General features: G+C 39.9%; 3 protein-coding genes across 3 annotated transcripts; all 3 read left to right on the forward strand.

The window, feature by feature from the left end:
• The first annotated feature begins 6 nt into the window (after window positions 1-6).
• On the forward strand, window positions 7-4,085 carry LOC102292715 (protein THEM6). The gene is made up of 3 exons (XM_005912493.2): window positions 7-100; window positions 3,077-3,584; window positions 3,668-4,085. Exons 2-3 carry the CDS (start codon window positions 3,081-3,083, stop codon window positions 3,773-3,775), a joined length of 612 nt encoding a protein of 203 aa, XP_005912555.1. The 5' UTR covers window positions 7-100; window positions 3,077-3,080; the 3' UTR covers window positions 3,776-4,085.
• A 1,789-nt stretch (window positions 4,086-5,874) lies between these two features.
• On the forward strand, window positions 5,875-8,467 carry LOC102292405 (protein THEM6). The gene is made up of 3 exons (XM_005912492.3): window positions 5,875-5,980; window positions 6,526-7,030; window positions 7,175-8,467. Exons 2-3 carry the CDS (start codon window positions 6,530-6,532, stop codon window positions 7,280-7,282), a joined length of 609 nt encoding a protein of 202 aa, XP_005912554.1. The 5' UTR covers window positions 5,875-5,980; window positions 6,526-6,529; the 3' UTR covers window positions 7,283-8,467.
• Window positions 8,468-12,453: 3,986 nt separating this feature from the next.
• Window positions 12,454-19,861, forward strand: ftr67 (finTRIM family, member 67). The gene is made up of 7 exons (XM_005912483.3): window positions 12,454-13,232; window positions 15,825-15,920; window positions 16,076-16,309; window positions 16,753-16,912; window positions 17,010-17,117; window positions 17,942-18,034; window positions 19,403-19,861. Exons 1-7 carry the CDS (start codon window positions 12,630-12,632, stop codon window positions 19,468-19,470), a joined length of 1,362 nt encoding a protein of 453 aa, XP_005912545.2. The 5' UTR covers window positions 12,454-12,629; the 3' UTR covers window positions 19,471-19,861.
• The last annotated feature ends 124 nt before the right edge of the window (window positions 19,862-19,985 follow it).

Consider the following 19,985-nt stretch of genomic DNA (forward strand, 5'->3'; position numbering starts at 1 on the left):
TATTATCCGCGTTTTTTGCTTTTTGCTTTACTTGTGCCCAGCGCTCTGGGTGGTGTCGACTCGACAGATTTGAGTCTGAACAGGACGAAGCGGACAGCAGGTGAGCACTTTACCTATTGTAAAACGTAAACACGTTGACGGTTATTCTTCTTTTCCCACTTTCTTTAACTTGTTTTTACTAAAAATGCACTTAATGCCCGCACAAACCGGTGTTTTTACTTAGCCCACCCTGAACGTTGGTCGTAACCGTAGTTTAATCTAAATGAAATAAAAGTTAGTGGATGCTGTAATAAAATATCACACAAACCTTAACTTTGGTAGTCATATAGGTAGCACTGAGAATCATGGATAACTAAATTACGTTAAAATCTAAATAAAAGTATCAGTCTTTTCATTTTCTCTGAGCTGCATGTGCACTTAAGACGTGCGGCTTTTGCAGAGGCAGCCTGTCTTTCCTGCAGCACCGGTTTATCCTAACGATTTGTTAAATCAGTGCACAAGTGTTGCGAAAGTAGAAACTCGTTTTGAAAATGGAGTACATCACAGCGGATCTGTAGAGATTCCCCATTTGCCCTTCACAATAATGGAAGAAGTGCCTCCAGAAAGGTGTGGACACACAAACACTGGATTAAACTGATTAAATCACAACAGCATGCTGCAGGGAGAAGAGGCAAAATATTCACTTGTGTTTCATGAAATAAAAAAAACAAGTGAGAAATAATAGTCTTCATTTTAGGAATTTGTAAATAAGTGTGAAACATGTAAGCGTTTACTCTAAGCATAAGTCACTGTGGGTCGGGCTACGGATGCTGTCTTATATGTGCTAAAAGGGGAAAACGAGGATCCACCTCAAGTAATCAGCTGCAGTACATGCCCAGCTAATAAATTCATGCATATTACAAGTCAATACCTACAAAGATAACAGGCTAATTCTGTCATCTACTTACTTACTAGTAGTAATATCCATCCATCCATCCATTCGCTTCCGCTTATCCTTTTCAGGGTCGCGGGGGGCGCTGGAGCCTATCCCAGCTGTCATAGGGCGAGAGGCGGGGTACACCCTGGACAGGTCGCCAGTCTGTCGCAGGGCTAACACACAGGGACAGACAACCATTCACTCACATTCACTCACATTCACACCTAGTGGCAATTTGGATTATCCAATTAACCTATCCCCACAAGCTGCATGTCTTTGGACGGTGGGAGGAAGCCGGAGTACCCGGAGAGAACCCACGCAAACACGGGGAGAACATGCAAACTCCACACAGAAAGACCCCGGCCTGATGTGGAATTGAACTCAGGACCTTCTTGCTGTGCGGCAACAGTGCTAACCACCGTGCACTGGGTATCGTCACTGATTTCTAGAATCGATTCAATTCCGATTCACAAGGTCCCGAATCGATTCGATCCACGATTCGATTTAATTCGATTCAATTCGATTTAAATCTGGGAAATTTTGACAGTCAGAAATATTATAATTCAGATCAGTACATTTACATATTTTTGTATCAATAAAAAGGAAGCTGACACACGCAAGACTTTATCAAAGGTGTGAGCGTCACAGCAGATGCCTTTGTGTCAAAGTAGCTGAAGATAAAACACAGAAAAACATGAAGGTGATTTTCCTGGCCTGGGATTTTATAAAAATATTCTGCAGTACATCAAAAACGAAAGAAAACCATTAATCAACATATGAACATTACCTCTGACGTTACAGCGGTTTTATTAGAGACACGGTTAAGCGTTTTGCATTTTGAATAATTTTAAAAAGTTTAAATTTGTTCAGTATTGAACAGCAGAAATGAGGTTTTCTTTTCGGAAGAATGTAAAAGGGAAAAAAACAGCGGCTGACAGCGCTGTAAACAACAGTAGACTGGTGCGTAACAAGCAAGCGAATAATGAAGAAAGGGAAACTGTTCTTGAAGTACAGAGAGAGAGAGAGAGGAGAGGAGAGAGAGAGAGCTGTGCATCGCGGTGGAAGCAAAACAGTAAAAGTCAGAGTGAATTCATGACGATGTTTATGTGAAGCGAGTTTGGATCTTCTTTTGCTGCTGGTTCGGTCAATATTGTTTGGAGAGACATCAAACTAACAGCTTTAGAATCAGCGCATAAAGGGCGTGAACACAAAGCGCGGACCCGCCGACAGATCAGAATCAGCGAGCTGTCGGCTTTCAGCCCCGACCGTGAGAAAGGCGACATCTAACTGATTCTGATCCGCGGGTCGCGCTGTGTGTTTAAGTCTATGTGCAGAATCCGTGTACCTGCTCTCATTTACTGTCTTAACTGTTTGGTGGTTCTTGAAATTTTGTGAGATGTCACCAGAGATTCTGGCATTTCGGGCAAAATAAATTTATATTAAAAAAATCGATTCAGGATTTTAATGAATCGATTTTACATTATCCAAGCCAGAATCGATTTTAATCGATGAATCGATTATAAAAACCCATCCCTAGTGCTAACCACCGTGCCACCGTGCTGCTAGTAGTAATACTCATGGAGTGTATTTAGATTTTTAACATAATTAAAAGAAAGTATTACTACTAATAATAATACTTTCTTTTAATTATGTTAAAAACCTAAATACTCCCCATTACTTTTTTTTTGGGGGGGGGGTTGCAGTTTCTCTGATTTCTGCATGGTCTCACCTTTAGGTGAATTTGCTGCCAGATCCTGCCCAAGAAAAACTGTTGTTGTTTTTTTTAACACACACCTGAATGCTCCAAACCAGCAAAAATCCCCTGGTTTTACAGGGGTGCTCTCACTTACTGATTAAGCACATTTGATTAGCAGTACCTGGCTGCTACTTACCCTTTTCATTACTATGGAAGTCAGACCATAGTAGCACCCTGCTGGACCAGCTGGGTGTTAAACGGTGAACACACACTGAGCCCGTGTTTGACCCTAAATATTTTATTTATTTTCATTTCTGTTTTTGGACTAAAATGTCCGTCCGTTGAACAGGGGAAACACTGTCTGTCTTCGGTTATGCTCATTATTTGTTAGGCTGACTTGTCTTTTTATACATCTCACTTAATGACCATATTAATACTAATAAATATTAATGTCTTTTCCCTAGAGAGATGTGGTGGGTGCTGTGGGTGCTCGCCATCTTGCTGGCTCTCTTCTGCATTGTGGATGTGTGGTACTTCCTGCGGGCCGCAGCGGTCATCCTGCGGGCCTGGTTTCAGCCTCCAGTCTGGGACATCACTGCGGAGCAGGTCCTAACAGGCCGGGTCACTCCCCATGACATCGACATGTGCCACATGAACAATGCTCGGTACCTCCGGGAATGTGACTTTGCTCGCTTCTCTCTCTACATGCGTAACGGCGTGTTTAAGGCTGTGCGGGCCCTCAAGGCTTCAATGGTGGTGGGGGCCACAACCATTCGTTATCGCAGGGCTCTGTGTATCGGAGAGGGTTATGAGCTGCGCAGTCGCATCGTCACTTGGGACGACAAAGCCTTTTTCCTTGAGCAGAGATTCGTGTCGACAAAAGATGGCTTGGTGTGTGCCGTGATGTACTGCAAGCAGAGTGTCATACGCAGCAGCCCGGACAAGATTCTGCAGCACCTGTGCAAAAGAAAGGTAAGGGAGGAAACCACACGGATGCATGAGTTACACACGCTGTCCCGCTGAATAACATTGAGCTTGTGTTTTGCACGCTGCAGGTGGAGTGCCCTGAGTTTCCAGAGGATCTTCAGCACTGGGTCAACTTCATCTCTGCCAGCAGCCAGGCCCTCAGGGCTGAGAGCGGCCTGGAGGAGAAGAACAAATAAAACCTTTCATGGGCAGATATTAAAAGTGGCGTCTTGTGAGTCAGCCTGTTTACAAGCCCAGGAGGAAAGTCTTCTCCTATTCAGAATCTCTTCACTTAAACACACTTGTGCCTGCACTTTGTACAACAAGCTTTATTTAAATTCCAACATTTGCAGATATGAAACACTTGATAACAGCACACTACATTATTCTGAGAGGTTGACAGTTATGGTAAAAATAATAATAATAAAATATTAGAAAATATAAGTAATACAGTTTTATAAGGTGTGTTATGATGTGGTGTGACAGCAATAAAACGAATTCAGGAAATTGGTTTGAAGTTTTTACTATAACCAAATGGGAAGAGATTAAACTACTTTATATGAGAGTGTGTGTGTTGCAGTGTGAACAGGTGTAGCAGGGAATGACATCATGCTTGAGTGATGGGATGATCACACAGTTTACATGTTTGCATGACCAGAACCGCCAGGACACATCAGCCTTTGTAACATCCACAGATTTCATGTAAAACTTAAAAAGTAAGCTGAAAATTCAGTCAGAACGACTGTGTCATGAATGCTGCCTGGACACTGAGTCATAAAGCATGTCACAAACACTTCTCATGCACACGGCTGACTGGCGGTTACAAGTGAGAACAGATTCAATACCATTTTTTCTTGATGTAAAAAAAAATAAGACCACAATAAATCAATCCAAAACTCTTCTCACTTTTCATGTCACCTGTAACCTTTACAATTCATCCGTCAGTTCACCCCCACTTCAGGGGGGCTGGAGCCTATCTATCTACCATAGGGCAAGAGGTGCGGTACACCCTGGACAGGTCGCCAGTCTGTCGCAGAGTTAACGCCAAGAGTCAGACAACCTTTTAAACCTATGAGCCATTTAGAATCACCAGTTAACCACCACAACTGCATGTCTTTGGACTGTGGGAGGAAATCTAAGTACTCGGAGACAACCCATGGAGAAAACCTAATACTTTGTTGAAGCGAATTTTTTTTCACAAAAACCTGGCATTTTAACAGGGCTGTGTACACTTTTTATGTCCACTGTAAACTAGAATTGGTTCAGAGGTTTGTAACAGTGGGAAAAAAGTACCCGGAAAAGAATACACTATCTACACTATTCATAAAAGTAGATAAAGTCAATCCAGTACATTGTTACTCTGTAACTAAGGTGCCACGTGTAGACTAAGTATCATTATTGGCCATAAGCCTTACGTATTTTACACTTTTACAGCCTATCCCTTTTTGTCCTGTCTCTCCCCTCTCTCCAGCTGGTAACAGCAGATGGCTGCCCCTCACTGAGCCCGGTTCTGTTGGTGGTCTTTCCTTCCCACTGTCACCAAGTGCTTGCTCATAGGAAGTCATCTGATTGTTAGGTTTTCTCTGAATTATTGTAGGATTTTTACCTTACAATAAAAAGTGTCCCAACAAAGAAGCAAAGCTACAAACTATGAGTGAAGAAAAATATTCACTGCAATAAAAATAATTTCAAAACATAGTAATTGAGATGTTGTTGTCTACTGACAAAACAAACTAAACTAAAAGAAATATTTCTAGGAAATATTCTTAGCTTTAGTCTTGCCTTTTGAGGATTTGATACATACATTTGTTGAGACTTGGAATGGCCTTATGAGTCAAATTCCTCCACAAAGTGCTGTGTTGTAATTACTATTCTGAATCTCTGAAATCTACCTGACAAATACCCTTCATATTATATTAATAAGATGCAAATTCAACTGAAAGGAGAAAGCTGTCTAGGAGCGGAAACTAATTAGAACATTAAAAAAAGAAACTAACTCTCGTACCATAAAATATAATAAAAATATTAAGTAGTTTTATTATTATTAATATGTTTTTATTTATTGGCAGTGCTATGTTTAAAAAGCACTATTTTGTCTTATACAAAGTAAACAGTAACTTCTAGTGAATGAAAGGGCGCACGGAACGACCTCACATACCGTCTCTGTGTTAACCAAGGTTCAAATGAATAAATTAAGATATAAAATAAATAAGTAACTAAATCACGTGTAACTGTGGCATCGCCAATCCCTGGAAAACGCGAAAACGTTTTCGTGTAACCATGCCGACAGGTCAACCAATAAGGCTTCTTGTCGTCATACACCCGGAAATTATGTTCATTGATTCTACCGGTTTCTTCAAGTTGCACCGCTTTCCATGATAGCACTTTCTTCAGGACGCGCAGTGAGTTTCACGGGCATTAAAAGATACTTCTGCCGTCTGTATGGTTGACGCTTAATGTCTGATATGGTGAACTGAAGTGTGGCGGCTGTGCGAGGAGGCTGTGCTCGCTTTAATTCCGAGGGCACCGGCTGCTGGCAGCTAGCGGCTAAGCTAACAGATTTGGCTTTGACAGCAATCTGCAGGCCGTTCATTTTAAAGGAGAAGCGTTAGCTTTACAATCCCCTCAAGGTTGAATCGACTGCTTGTGAAAATATGCTGCTTCTGTATTTTTAGCCAGGTTAATTTCAAGTCAGTGTAAGGAGGGGAACACTGATCTCTTGTTTTGTTTTTTTCCCCCACATCTGCACTGTCATTGATGAGGTCAAAGATGCATTTATTTTAATCCTGAAGGCAATCATCAATTTAGACTCTTTAAAAAAATGCTTATGTTTTTAATTTAAAAAAAGAAGATAAAAGATAATGACTGTAACATTGCAAATAAACACGTTCTTTTCTAAAGACTTCGGTTTTCATTTTTGATGCTAATATTTGAACTATTTCTCCAGAGAGATGTTGCTGTTGGCGTTGGGTACCCTCCTCCTGCTCTTCTGCAGCCTGGATGTTTGGTACTTCCTGCGAGGGGCCCAGGTGTTCATCCAGGCATGGTTCCAGCCCAGGATACGGGACATTTTAGCCGAGCAGAGCATCGAAGGCATGGTCCTTCCACATGATTTGGACTACTTGGGCCACATGAACAACTCTCGGTATCTGAGGGAGTGTGACTTTGCACGCTTTCACCATTACATGAGAAACGGACTGTTCATGGCCTCACGCAAACTGGGGGCGAAATTGGTGGTAGGGGCGTCTACCATCCGGTACCGCCGCTCCTTGGTCTTCCGTGAGGCTTTTGAGATTCGGACCAAGGTTTTGGGCTGGGACGAGAAAGCCTTTTACTTGGAGCAGCGTTTTGTATCCAAGAAAGATGGCTTCGTCTCTGCGATCATGCTCTGTAGGCAGAATGTGGTGCACTGCAGCCCCGAAACCATCATTGAATTTATCTGCAAAAAGAAGGTAAGGGAAGTGGTGGCGTCATCCTCAAAGTGCTTCTGTTCAGGAGTAGAATCCACAAAATCATCACATTTTAGTATCACAAAACTATGAGTATTATTGGCTGATTAATCAATTTTATTCATCTAACACTTTGTCCGCTTATAGATCGAGTGCCCAGAGTTTCCGGAGGACCTCAAACACTGGATGAACTTCATTGCGGCCAGCAGCCAAGCCCTGAGAGCAGAGAGTGGACTAGAGGGAAAGAACAAGTGAAGCCACACCATGACGCTGCGTATCATGAGTGTCGACACATTTCATATCATATATAGCATTGCACGCACATATACATGCACACAAACACTTAAACATTGTGGAGTGTTTTAGTTGACTTCCAGAAGTATCTCTGTTTTGAATAAATCCTACCTGCTGTGTATTTTTGTAAGACGTGAAGTTCTTTGACCCGAGGGGAGCTGAACATGAAAACTTGGAACTGTAAGGTTTCAAATGCTCGGTATTTAAATGGATCACAATGGCGTTTGTAGCTTTACCCTTGCAGCTTATTCAGTAGTTGACTGTAAGTAGACCAGCATTACACATCTTCATTCTCATTCAGCAAAATCCTCTAACCTCAGATAAGCATGTAGAACAAAATGTAATCTTCCACTGACGTCAATGCATGTTTTGAAACAACCAGAATATTTTTGTGCCTGTTTCTAGTAGTTTAGAACACGTTATAACTTTTCACCAAAAAAAAGACATGGGTGCAATGAAATACTTGAATGGATATAATGAACATGTGCTGACGATTGTTTTAATTTCCCTATCAGTATTTTGCACAAAGTTATTATTAACCTAAGGGAGAAAACAAAAATTCTTATGAGGGATGAATATATCGGTGCAATGAAGAATTAAAATACCTGCTTTTAAAAGGACAGCCCCTCAATCAGGCCTGCGTGTCATTTTATGAGAGCGTGCTTATATTTTCGATTGACGGGTGTAATGCGCAAACATGAGGTTGCTGGCAACTTTTCAAAACCTGCAACGCACAATTACCAATGAATGTCTGAGTGATGTTTGAGTCCACTGAGGGGGTCATTTGAAAGATGTTCTCGTTAACGCATCAGAGTTTTTCCTTTGTGACCAAAGTAATGTACTGTTCTGTGTGAAGGAAATCCGATTTTTTTTTTTTTTTAAAGATGTCTAATCTGTTTTATTTATGTTGTTGATGCACTGATCACCAGATTCTTTTAAGTTTGAAGTTATACATTCTCTGTTTAAGTCCCAACTATTTATGATTGATTGAAATGTATCAAAATTTATTTATTGTGTTTGTTAACATGTAAGTGCATTTTTTTTTTCAATTAAAAATGCTCTGGAAACTTTGGGTCACTGTTTTTGTCTTTGTGAGCAAAGTACACATGCAGTTTGGTTTGTAGAACTTCACGGGACATTTTTACAGCTAATGTACTTAATTTATCTTAAACAGCCTTTAGGTGATCATTTAACAGTTAACATTTGGCATGTAAATCTAAAATTTCTGACTTTCTGAGTTTTTCCTTTGTTGTTCAGAGCTGGAAAAGCAGCATTTGCAACTTTCAAAAACCATAAGTACAGGGCTGTTATAGTTATATGTTTAGATGCTGTAGCTTTATGTATTTAATTTTTCCATCACCAAATTAATCTTGTTTTTACAGGAAAATGTGCTTTTTACAGTTTTAGTTACTAAAACTATTTGTAGATAACGAGTCCAGATTAAAAATGTGATCGTCAAAGTAATGATATGTATCCATTCAAAATCCTTCCACGTGAAAGTGCCAACAATTGTGACATTTTAATCCATTTAGAAAAGTCCCCCCATCAGTGACCAAGAGCCCAAGGATGTACAGGCACAGGTGTAATTTCCAAAATGTGGGTTTCATTATACTCCAGAAAAGACAAAAATAATGTCAGAAATACACAATCACCTTCACATTGTTGCCATTTCTTCCACACTCAACTCTTTTCATTTCATTGTATAGCAATGTTTGTAATTAGAATATGTTTCTGTCCTTGCTTTCAGGTTTTTAGGTTTTCAATGTAAATTTCAAAGCAGTCAACAATACAGGCACATCTACAAAGAACATCTCAATATCATGGGCATTGACAGCTGTGTCAAGTGCAAACTGAGATTTTAAACATGCAACAAACGATGGAAGATTCATTGTCACTGTAAAATCTAATTCGTTCCCAGAACAGTATTTATTGTTCAGTCACAAGTGCTGTCTCTAGTTTAAACAACACATTTGCTTTGCATTCAAACTCAGAAGTCTGAATGCAATCTCCCCCTCCACACCAGTGTTCTCAGGCACTGGTACATGGTCAGTGTCAGACATGTCACTGTCCTAAAACAGCACGGCCCACATTAGAAATGATGTATATGTAGACCAGTGATGGGAATTAGGGGTAACGCCGGAATTAGGGGAATTGGTAACGGTTACTTGTAATGGCGTTACCTCTTACAAGTAACGGCGTTACTTTTTTCAGTAACGAGTAATATATATACACCAGTTTTTAAATTGTGTTGATAGGCCACGTAAAACCAGAGTCATGATAAACAATATATACGCGGCGTTTTTTCCTGAATAGTTTCGCCATGTTTACTGTCTAAGGACAGCGCTAGCAAGCACTCTGCTTATGATTCGTGTTGGTGGAAAAATGCACCATGTCAACCAATCGAAAAATGATATGGCGACATGACAGTTGGTTGTTTAGGAAGAGGGGGAAGTTTTAGGAGTGATGGCTAGAGAGAGAGCGTAGAAAAAGAGAGAGAGGGAGTTTTTAGAGATTTGTGATGTTTAGCGTATTTGTATGGCGTTATTTTTGTGCCACTATTCTGAGCGCAAGTAAAAACAAGTTTGCAGGTGCAAGTGTTGTATTTTGAGGAGAAATTTATTTTGAGCGACGAAAAGCTGAATTTGAGTGAACAAAATTCATTGCTGCGTGCAAAAAATGTATTTCAGTGTCACACACACACAATAGCAGCCCCTCTCGCTCAGTTTTTGCATTTGCGCTGCTCAAATGTGTTGCTCGCTCAACATTTCTGCCCGTGCGCGCTCAACTCTTTCTCTACACCGTTATATTTGTGCCACAAAACCAGCCAATCACAGACTTGGATGCAAAAAAATCTGATTGGCTGTTCTGGTCTCCAATCAGCTCGAAATGACGAAATGCAATATCCCAGAATCCATTTCGTCCAAAACTCAAACGAGGCAGTGGCGGAGGAACACAGAGTGGCAGAGTTTGAAATATTACTCTTTCTGGGTCACAAAATAAACTTTTAAGATATTTTCATGCGAGAATGGTGCTGTGTAAACTTCAAATATCTGCTCGATTCATCAAGACATCACATATTTGCATAAGTGCTCTAACATTTTTGGAGATGATAATAGCATGTATTTCCATATATACAAAGGCACTGGGAGCCGTGCATATTCAATCCCAAATGAAAACATGAACAATTTTTTCATATTTTTTTCTTTACTGAAAATGAAGAAAAAGAATATTAGGGTGTTCACAAAATCAGCAGTATCTGCATTTTCATTTACAAACGGGAATATTTACAGTATAAACTGAAAATGAAAGGGATTTTGCTTTTCCTTTAAGCACACAACTAATATTAAGTTGTGTAACTATTATTTCTGATCACTGTTTTACATCTGTGTGGCATGGAGTCAACAAATTTTGACACCTGCCTCCAAGCTGACTGGACTACATTAAACAGATCTTCTGCATTCTTGGGTTTTGCATCAAGAAGACAATTTTTGAGGTCATTCCACTAATTCTCAATCAGATTGAGGTCTGGGTATAGGGCCGGCCACTTTATAACATCAATCTGTTTTTGTCTGCAACCAGGATGTTGCCTGCTTGCTGGTGTGTTTGGGGTCTTTTCCTGCTGAAACACCCATTTTAAGGGTCAGCATAAGGCAACACGAACTCTTCCAGTATTTTTAGGTACTGAAACTGGTCCATGGTGCCTGTTATGTGATAAATGGGCCCCACTCCAAAGTATGAGAAACAGCCCCAAACCATTATGCTTGCACCTCCATGTTTTACTTTCTTCAAAGTGTACTGTGGCTTGTATTCAGTGGCCTTTACGACCAATAAGAACCATCTTGCTCTCATCTGTCCACAGAATATTGCGCCACTTCTCTTTAGGCCAGTCAGTGTGTTCTTTGCCAAACTGTAACCTTTTCAATACATGTCTTTTTTCATCAATGGTACTTTACGAGGGTTTCTTGCAAATAGCTTGGCTTCACATAGGCATCTTCTGATTATGAAGTACTCACAAGTAAATGGAGATCATTTTTGTATCTTCTCTGGAGCTGATCATTGGATGCTTCTTTGCCATTATTGTTATTCTATGATCTAGGCGGATGGTAGTATTCCTTTTTCTACCACGTGTTTCGGGTTTTCTTTCCCATTTCAAAGCATTTGAGATCTTTTTAGCTGAGCAGCCAATTATTTTCTGCACTTCTTTTTAAGTTTTCCTCTATCCAATCAACTTTCTGATCAAAGTTTTTTCTCCCTCGATGCAATGTCTGGAACGACCCATTTTACTCACTGAGCAAAGGCTAAAACCAGCAGGTACAACAGCTGCCTTCCTTCCTTAAATAGCCCAAAAAAAAAAATCAGATTTTTTGGAACTTGGAACTGTTTAACCCTTTTCTTCTTTTTTCTATATCTTGTTGTGTTTGATATATTTTTATTATATACTTATTAGATATTTTTTTAAATTGCATTTGATGCATTTGATACAGAATTCAACAAGCCAAACTGTCTCTTTACAAAGTCCCGTATCATATCGCATTAAGAAAACATCGCGTATGCTCAGAAGCTCACTCCAATGCAACCTTGACAAAGCTCAACAAACATCAGTAAACACGCAGACTGCGTGCAGTTATTCCCATAGTGTGCCAAGTCCCGAGTATAAACGCTATAAATGATACAGTTTAACCAAAAGTAACACGTCTGTGTCGAAAGTACAGATATTTGTTTTAAAATGTAGGGAGTACATGTAAAAAGTTATTAGAATTCAATTTAAGTACCCTTACTTCCCCGTTATATAGACAGCTAATATAGACATCTAGACAGATTACAAATTAAATGCCACATATGCGAAGAGAGAGAGAAAGACGGGGGAAAAAACAACAACAACTATAATAGGAGACGTGATTTATCTTAGATCACGATTTCAGTGGATAGATGTTTTGGAATATATTTTTTTATAGTTTGTTTTCTCGAAGTAATTTTAAAGACTTTATATATAATTTAAATTCGTTTAAGAGAATAACCAAAATAACGTTACAACACAGTTTGCAAAATCGAATGAAATATGTGGTTTTTACCATTTCTGAACATCAAGCCAGAATGTCTGCAGTACGATAAACCTTATTTATGTTCGCCTCACTCCCGCTCCGTGCCAGGTGGTGGCAGCAAAGCACCCATTCGTCGTTTGCCGACCGTCGATACAGAAACTGGAAGTAGTCCTGTTAAAGCCCTCAGTGGCCACGCCCCCTCATTCTCTTCCTGTAAACAAAGCAGTAGCTATTTGTCACTTTCTCGCTGTACTTTGGTGTTTTCTATGATGGCTCAAGCCGGGGTGCTCCTGGACAAGGACCAGTTCAACTGCTCCATCTGTCTGGACGTGCTGAAGGACCCGGTTACTATACCGTGCGGACACAGCTACTGCTCGGGCTGCATCCAGAACTACTGGGACCAGGACGACTACCTCGGGGTTTATGTCTGTCCGCAGTGCCGACAGAACTTCAACCCGAGGCCGCTGCTCGCCAGGAACACCATTCTGGCCGACGTGGTGGAGATATTTAAGAACACGACACTCCAGGACGCCGCGGCACCGACAGCTGGCCGAACTTTTGCCGAAGCCGGCGACGTGGAGTGTGACGTCTGCATCGGGTTGAAGAGCAAAGCGGTCAGCTCCTGCCTGGTTTGTCTGGCGTCGTACTGCGATGATCACGTCCGGCCTCACTACGAGTCCTCAGCCTTCAAAAAACACAAGCTGGTGGCTGCCTCCAAGCGGCTCCAGGAGACCATTTGTCCGCGACATGACAAGCTGCTCGAGGTCTACTGCCGGACCGACAAGCGCTGCATCTGCTCCCTGTGTCTGACCGACGAGCACAAAGGGCACGACACGGTGCTGGCTGAGGAGGAGATACAGCAGAAGAAGGTAATCACCTCACCTGAATTACACAGAGGGAGGAAGCCTCCCACATGGAGCTCATTCCCTTTTTTCTGAGGCTGAGTTAACTGCCTCCACGATGTGCTGTCTGGAGTGTTTCCCTGATTTAAAACCCCAGTTTGCCCCTCACTAATATCCCCATATTATAAAAAGACTAAAAGCAACACTTAAAGTGATTAAAAAAAATTAAAGGGAAACAAAACATTTTGACACAGTTAACTAAATCTAAACTATAGCAAACTGCCAGAGGAAGCAAAGGTAAGAACCTTACAAGTACAATTGTTCTGACTAAGTCTCCTTCATATTCAAATGTCACACCGCAGTTAAATCTGCTGCACTGGCTCCCCATCATCTGGAGAGTCCACTATAGGATTCTGGTTTTGCCTTTTAAAGCGCTGCAGGGATGGGCATCATCGTGCAACCCCAGCAGGTCCCTGAGGTCATGTGATCAGGGCCTGCTGGCTTTGCAACATACAAAGCTGAGAACTAAAATAGGACGGAGCTTTTGCAACAGTGACCCTGAGACCCTCTGGAACCTTCTCTGTCTGAGCGTGAGGTCTGTGCTTTCTTTTAAAAAGCAGCTTTTTAAACTTGCTTTTTGGGTAACTTTTTGTTTCTATGTTTTAGCATTTTTGTTGCACTTTGCCTTTTTTGTGCTACATAAATAAAATCGTAATTGCTTCCTTAGAGTTTTTTTCCGTATGACTGTAGTCAGAGTTTAAAAAGTCTAAATACTGCAGTGCAGCTTAAGGTAAACATTAAAGTGAATATAGTCTTTTTCTCATATAAACATAATCCACAGATGCAAATGTGTGTTGACATTTCCAACGTGCACTTTCTCTTAAAATCGTCTTTTAACAGTGGACTGAATCCACTCCAGAGTCAAACAATGTGTCTTTTCTTTTTCTTTAAGTGAAGACTTAATCTAATCCATGGGCCCCATTCACAGGGGGACAAAAATAGTCTAACTGTTAAGATGCTTTAGAGAAATGGGGCAGAAAAGACACATGTCTACCACACACACACACACACGGGTAAAATGAAAAGCTGCAAATCTTATAATTAAAGACATTTGAGAGGCTGGAAGCTGCATTGAAATGATTATCAAAGTGGTTGCCATGTAATTATCTATAAATCAACCCATTGTTTCATTAATTTTGTGTTGTCTATTCTTTAATTATGAACCTCTGAATGTTTCATTAAAGTGCTGATTTGGTTTTGTCAATCAGTTGCCATTTGTAGGGTTGTATTCTACCTTACATCAAATGTGAGAAAAAAAGTCAAATTTTCCAGATTTTTCCAAAATAAAATAATCCTCAACTAAAGGTAACTTTATCTGTTCCTTTATAAGAGAACTCATTTATTCATCTGGTATGTACATTTGCTTGTAGGTTGGGTTTGCGTTTCAGTCCTGAAGGACCTTTTGTGTGTAAGATGAACATGACAACCATTGTACCACAGAGCCTCCTATGCATGAACAAATATTTGTCCCGATTCACAGCAGTTTAAAAATCAATGTGACTAAGTGTCAGGGTGCTTTAGAGAGGAAGAATGTATTTTCAGCTGCTCTTTTGTCACAGCTGCAAGCGCCACATGTTTGAGTTTTCCACCAGATACAACCCCAAAGGGACTTGTGTCTCCAGCTGGAATCAAATCAGCGCCGCTTCACTTGCTGAGCAAATCACTACCTGATGGAGCCACTTGTTAAGTTGACTTAGAGAAACGAGGGAAAAAAAGTGCAACCAACTTAAAAATATTTAAAATGACTCCAATAGATCTAAAGAAAAGCTGCAAATCTTTTCCTATTTATCTCACCAAAAGAAAAAGAAAGAAAAGCTGACAGCCTCATGTAAATTTTGACATGCTGTAATTCCAAATTGATTTGGGTCTCTTCCTGGAATTAACCAAGGGCCTTTCCATTTGATAGGCAAACATATAAACCACTGCTTACATGTTCAAATAATAGTCACGCAAATGAACATCATTTAATTTTCTGTATATCTGTTGCTAACTGCTGCTGTTCATTATTCTTTTATTGTGAACTGAGCTATTGATTGTATTTTAAAGGTCTCAGTGGTTTTCAGGGTTTTACTACCGAGTCATAATTTGTGATGCAGTTTTAATGAGGAACGCATTAAAGCAGATAACTCAGATCCTTTGTGTTAAGAAGATCCAACGTTCATCACTGAGTGTTTCGGTGTCTTTAATTCACCACACTATCTAATCTAGAATACATTTTCAGCCTGATCCACAGTAGGACCAAACAGTTTAACTGTAGACTCGTCAGAGAAATGGAGCAGAGATGTGAAGTTTATAGTTTGGGTTTGAAACACCTCTGGAGTTCCTCAAACCTGTTTTTGGGTATTTGTGTGGAATAAAAGCAGCAAAGAATTAAACAACTGAAAGACTTCATAATAATTTTTAATTTCTTCTCTTTTTTTTAGTGATTCAGTTTTAGTGACAACTGACTTCAGTCCGTGCACAGGCCCAGTGTAGCAGGAAATCTGGATAATGTAGCAGAGAATGAAATGCATCTACTTCTGTTCAGTTACATGACTTTTGATTTTTGATTTTCGTCAGAGGCAGCTCAGTGAGATCAAGCAGAGCTCCCAGCTGAGGATTCAGCAAAGAGAAAAGGAGGTGCAGGAGCTGAGAAAAGCCATTTTCTCTCTCAGCGTAAGTGCTGATGTTCAACATCTCACTGTTGGATGGTAAAAATGTCTAATCTTTCTACTGTTAAAGGTCTACATTTGCTATTTTATCAACTTTTGAAGTTTTTTTTGGTCTTTCTTCACTCTTTGCCTGGCGTTCTGTTCTCTGTCTCCCTCCAGCGTTCGGCTCGTGCAGCAGCCGAGGAAAGCGACGCAGTCTTCTCCGAGCTGATTCGGTCAATAGAGCTGAAGCGCTTTGAGGTTAGAGAGCTGATTAAAGCTCAGGAGAAGACGGCCATCGGTGAGGCAGAGAAGCTGCTGGAGCAGATTCAGAAGGAGATTGGCGAGCTGAAGAAGAATGAAGATGAACTGGATAAGCTTTCCCACGCTGAAGACCCCATCCATTTCCTTCAGGTGGATAAGAGTTTATCACACTCTCAGGACATTTTACTGTGACGATATGCTACACAATGAAAATAGTCCCTGTTTGTAGGGAGTTCTTAAACTTAGGAATTTCCTAAGCTTTTATTACATCCAGACCCTTTCGTAGATAATCTTTCACTACTGTAGTCCCAGCCTTGGATCTGGTGCCTTGTGGTTGTTGACCAAACCATTTTATGTCTTATCTTTTGTCATGAATGCCACCCCTCCACTTATTTCTGCTACTCACCCTTCCTTGTTGTGTTCTGTATAAATATCATGCTGGGAAACATCTCTGCGTCAGCTTACCTTCCTAGTCTCTATGTTGCTAAGCCCACCACGTGCTGAAATATTCATAAACACACCGCCACAGCAAAGTCTTGGGAAAAAAAGTGGTTCAAGTTTTATCTTCACCACTGTTCCTGGTCTGTATTTAGAGCTGTCAGTCCCTCCATGCTCCACCTGTGCTGTCGGCTTCGCCATTGGTTGCATCGGACCCAGACTTCACCTTCGGCCCGGTGACGACAGCTGTGTCAGATTTTAAGGCGCTTCTGCAGGAGGTCTGTCAGAACGGATGTGTCAGCATTTATGAGAGAGGTAGATATAAAGATTTGTATCACATTTTAATTTTTTGCACCATAAATGATTCTGTCGACTGTCTGTTGACATTGTTCTACTTTTTTATCCTTTACAGTGAGAAATATAGTAATTGTAAGGAATCCAGATCTCGCAGTCGAGTCTGACTGCACGGTGGTGGATCAAAGTTTTAATCTAGAAGTTGTACAAATGGAAGCAGCTGCATGTGAGTGTTCATGTGTGTCACATTCACAGGTTTTATTAACAGTTTTAAACAGTGCAGCAGTTTTGGTGGTCAGGGATGATTTTTAATCATCTTAAATCACTCTTTTAAATCAAAATCACCATGTTATCTGCGCCGGATTAAACACTCTTACAAATCTCAATACATTTATTTTTTAGGGTTTTACATAGTCGCACGTATTTTAGGTGTCCGGTGTGTAAAGGCCTGTAGGGTCATTTAAATAAACCTCCCCTGGCAGCAGGGTCACACACCATTAAGATATTGAACATTAAAATGTATAATTTACTGATTTCAAACTACCCTTAGATAATAAATGGCAGTTAAAATAAAGAATATCTAAATAAAAAATATAAAGTGATATAATAATTGGGTGATATTGTTGTAACAGCTGGGAGATACTGACAGAAATGTGATATAAATATAAAATAAATTCATCCACTTTATCAAAAGCTCAGTGGTCTACACTGATATTTTTCATGTTTGGTGTAACATGAAAACAAAATGAATATTTTCCTGTTTTTCTAGAAGGAATTTGCCTTAAATCAAACTTAAGTAAGACTAATATAAATCCACAAAAAACTCTCACACATCACCAAAAACACACTAAAAATGTAAAATTTCTGTCCTGATAAAATTCTGTTTATTTTATTTTTATTTTAATTGTGAAAAATGAGACATGTTAATCTGACCTTATTATCTCACAGCAGAAACTGTTTGCTTACAGTTGGCTTTGCTGAATGTGCAGATAAAGACCGATAGCTGAGACTGTAGTAACCTCTTTTTGTTACCCGTCTTTGTTATCACAGTGATCCCTTCGCCTGGTCTAGACCAAAGTCATGTGAGCCCTCTCAACCCCTTCCTCACTCCAGGACCTCCAGCGTTTTCCTTTTCACCATTTGGTAACTACAACATTTAAACAGTATTTACTGCACGTGTGTGAAACCCACTTAACTCAAGCAAACCACATGCAAATCCTTCTGCTCATATTATTGTTCTAGTGTAATAAAGAAAGAAGCCGATTGAGTTTAGATGTGCTTAAACCCGCCGGTGCCGGGTGTCACTGTAACAAGAACTTGTGCAAATATTAACTCTTGTTTCTTTGTTTGATAGATTTGTTTGTTGTGTTTTGTTTACATAGTCAATATTTTAAAGCTAATCTTTAGTTAATAAGTAGCTCAGCCAGATGGTCGAGAATCTTTAAATATCGATTTTTGTCTCCGCCTGGGATCGTTCCCTTGTTAGGTGGATGTGTGAAGCTCTACACTTTGGAGCCACTCAGGACAGTTTGAGACCTAAATTTTATTTGATACACGTCAGCAAGCAGTGCTCTCATGTGGCTGCGTGGCACTCCTAGTCCTAATCCCAAGCTTTGATTAATGGGAGGGTTGTGTCAGGCACTTATGGAAGCTCATTTCTGGCACTAAAAACATTCACGAGTTACAATTTAGATTCTTATTTAAAAGTTTTTGTTTGGGTATCTCACAATTCTCACTTACTAACTCTATCTTCTGTGAAAATAACTTGAAATTTTTAATTATTTTCTCAATTTTTAGTTATTTTCCAACAAGTTTGAGCTGAAATTTTCACTGTTTTCCAGGAGTGGAAACAAGCTTCTATTTGATAGTCCGATATTTAAAAAAAACAAAAACATGGATCGATCCGTTGTGGTGACCCTTTGGGAAATAAGGGATCAGCCAAAGTACTTTGAGATAAATCTATAGCCACGTGACAAAGCTGATATAATCTTGTAAAAAAATGCCAAAGTAAAGGAGTAAAGTTTGACTTTAAAAAAAATGTTTGCTCATGCTGGCTATTTGATTGCTGCTAAGTCAGGTTTTTGGATTGAACATTTTAGCTTAAAGGCAGGCAGGGATCGATTCACTTAATCTAAATTCTGTTAAACAGCTCACAAAATGAGAAAAGAAAAAAACTCAAAACTTCAGAAAACAATGAAAAAAGAACATCAATCGCTTCCACGCTGCAGGACTTTGGTTTTTATTCATATTGTTCCAGAAAAGCTTGTTTTTACACACGTGTGCATTGATCTTTTTATCTTTTTACGTAGCTATTGTTGTTGATCATCATTCTTTGTAGAAGGTTCGATCCAGTATTAAGCAGTGGTTAAACAGAAAATTAGTAACAACTTTACCCCTTCCTCACATTTCAAGCTAGACTCTACTGGTATAAGTTGTGGTATTTATTTGTGCTAAAGACAAAAGACAAAAACAAAAAAAAAAAGATTTTTCTTTGTTTCCTTCTTTTTCCAGGCTCTAAATTCTCCTCGGGATCCAGACATAAGCACCCTCCACGACGTGCTCACCCCAGGAGGAAATAAGACTTCTTAAGGACATCAAACCTCACTTTCACACACTCACCCTGATGGAACGTCATTATACTCAAGTGCTGTCCACACACAAAGCCACACTACAACTTAAGTCATGTAATTGCTGTTTTTTTAATTTTTTTTTATTCTGCTATACTCAAATGTAATCAGTGTTGGGAAAGGCACGAGGAAAGCATCTGTGAAGATCGCACTGACGATGTATTCAGCAGCAACAAGCAGGACTGACTTAGTGCGTTTTATTTCAGTGTTAGATGCTTTTAAAGGTATATTATTTATTTTTTTTAACCCAGTAATCCTCTGTAAACAGTCATATTTGCTTCAATGATAACGTGGATTATTTGGCATGCTGGCATTAAAAAACAAACGCACTACATTTTCTCACGGGTGGTTTTTGTTTACACATCAGCTCCGTGACCAAAACGCTGGCTCCAGGCACGAAAACAATGCCATTTTCCAGTACAGCCTCATATCAGATTGTATTTAAATGTGATCTCACAGGAGCTTCC

Source organism: Haplochromis burtoni, unplaced genomic scaffold (genome assembly GCF_018398535.1).
Source record: "Haplochromis burtoni strain Fernald_Lab_line unplaced genomic scaffold, NCSU_Asbu1 Contig_3, whole genome shotgun sequence".
Taxonomy (NCBI): Eukaryota; Metazoa; Chordata; class Actinopteri; order Cichliformes; family Cichlidae; genus Haplochromis; species Haplochromis burtoni.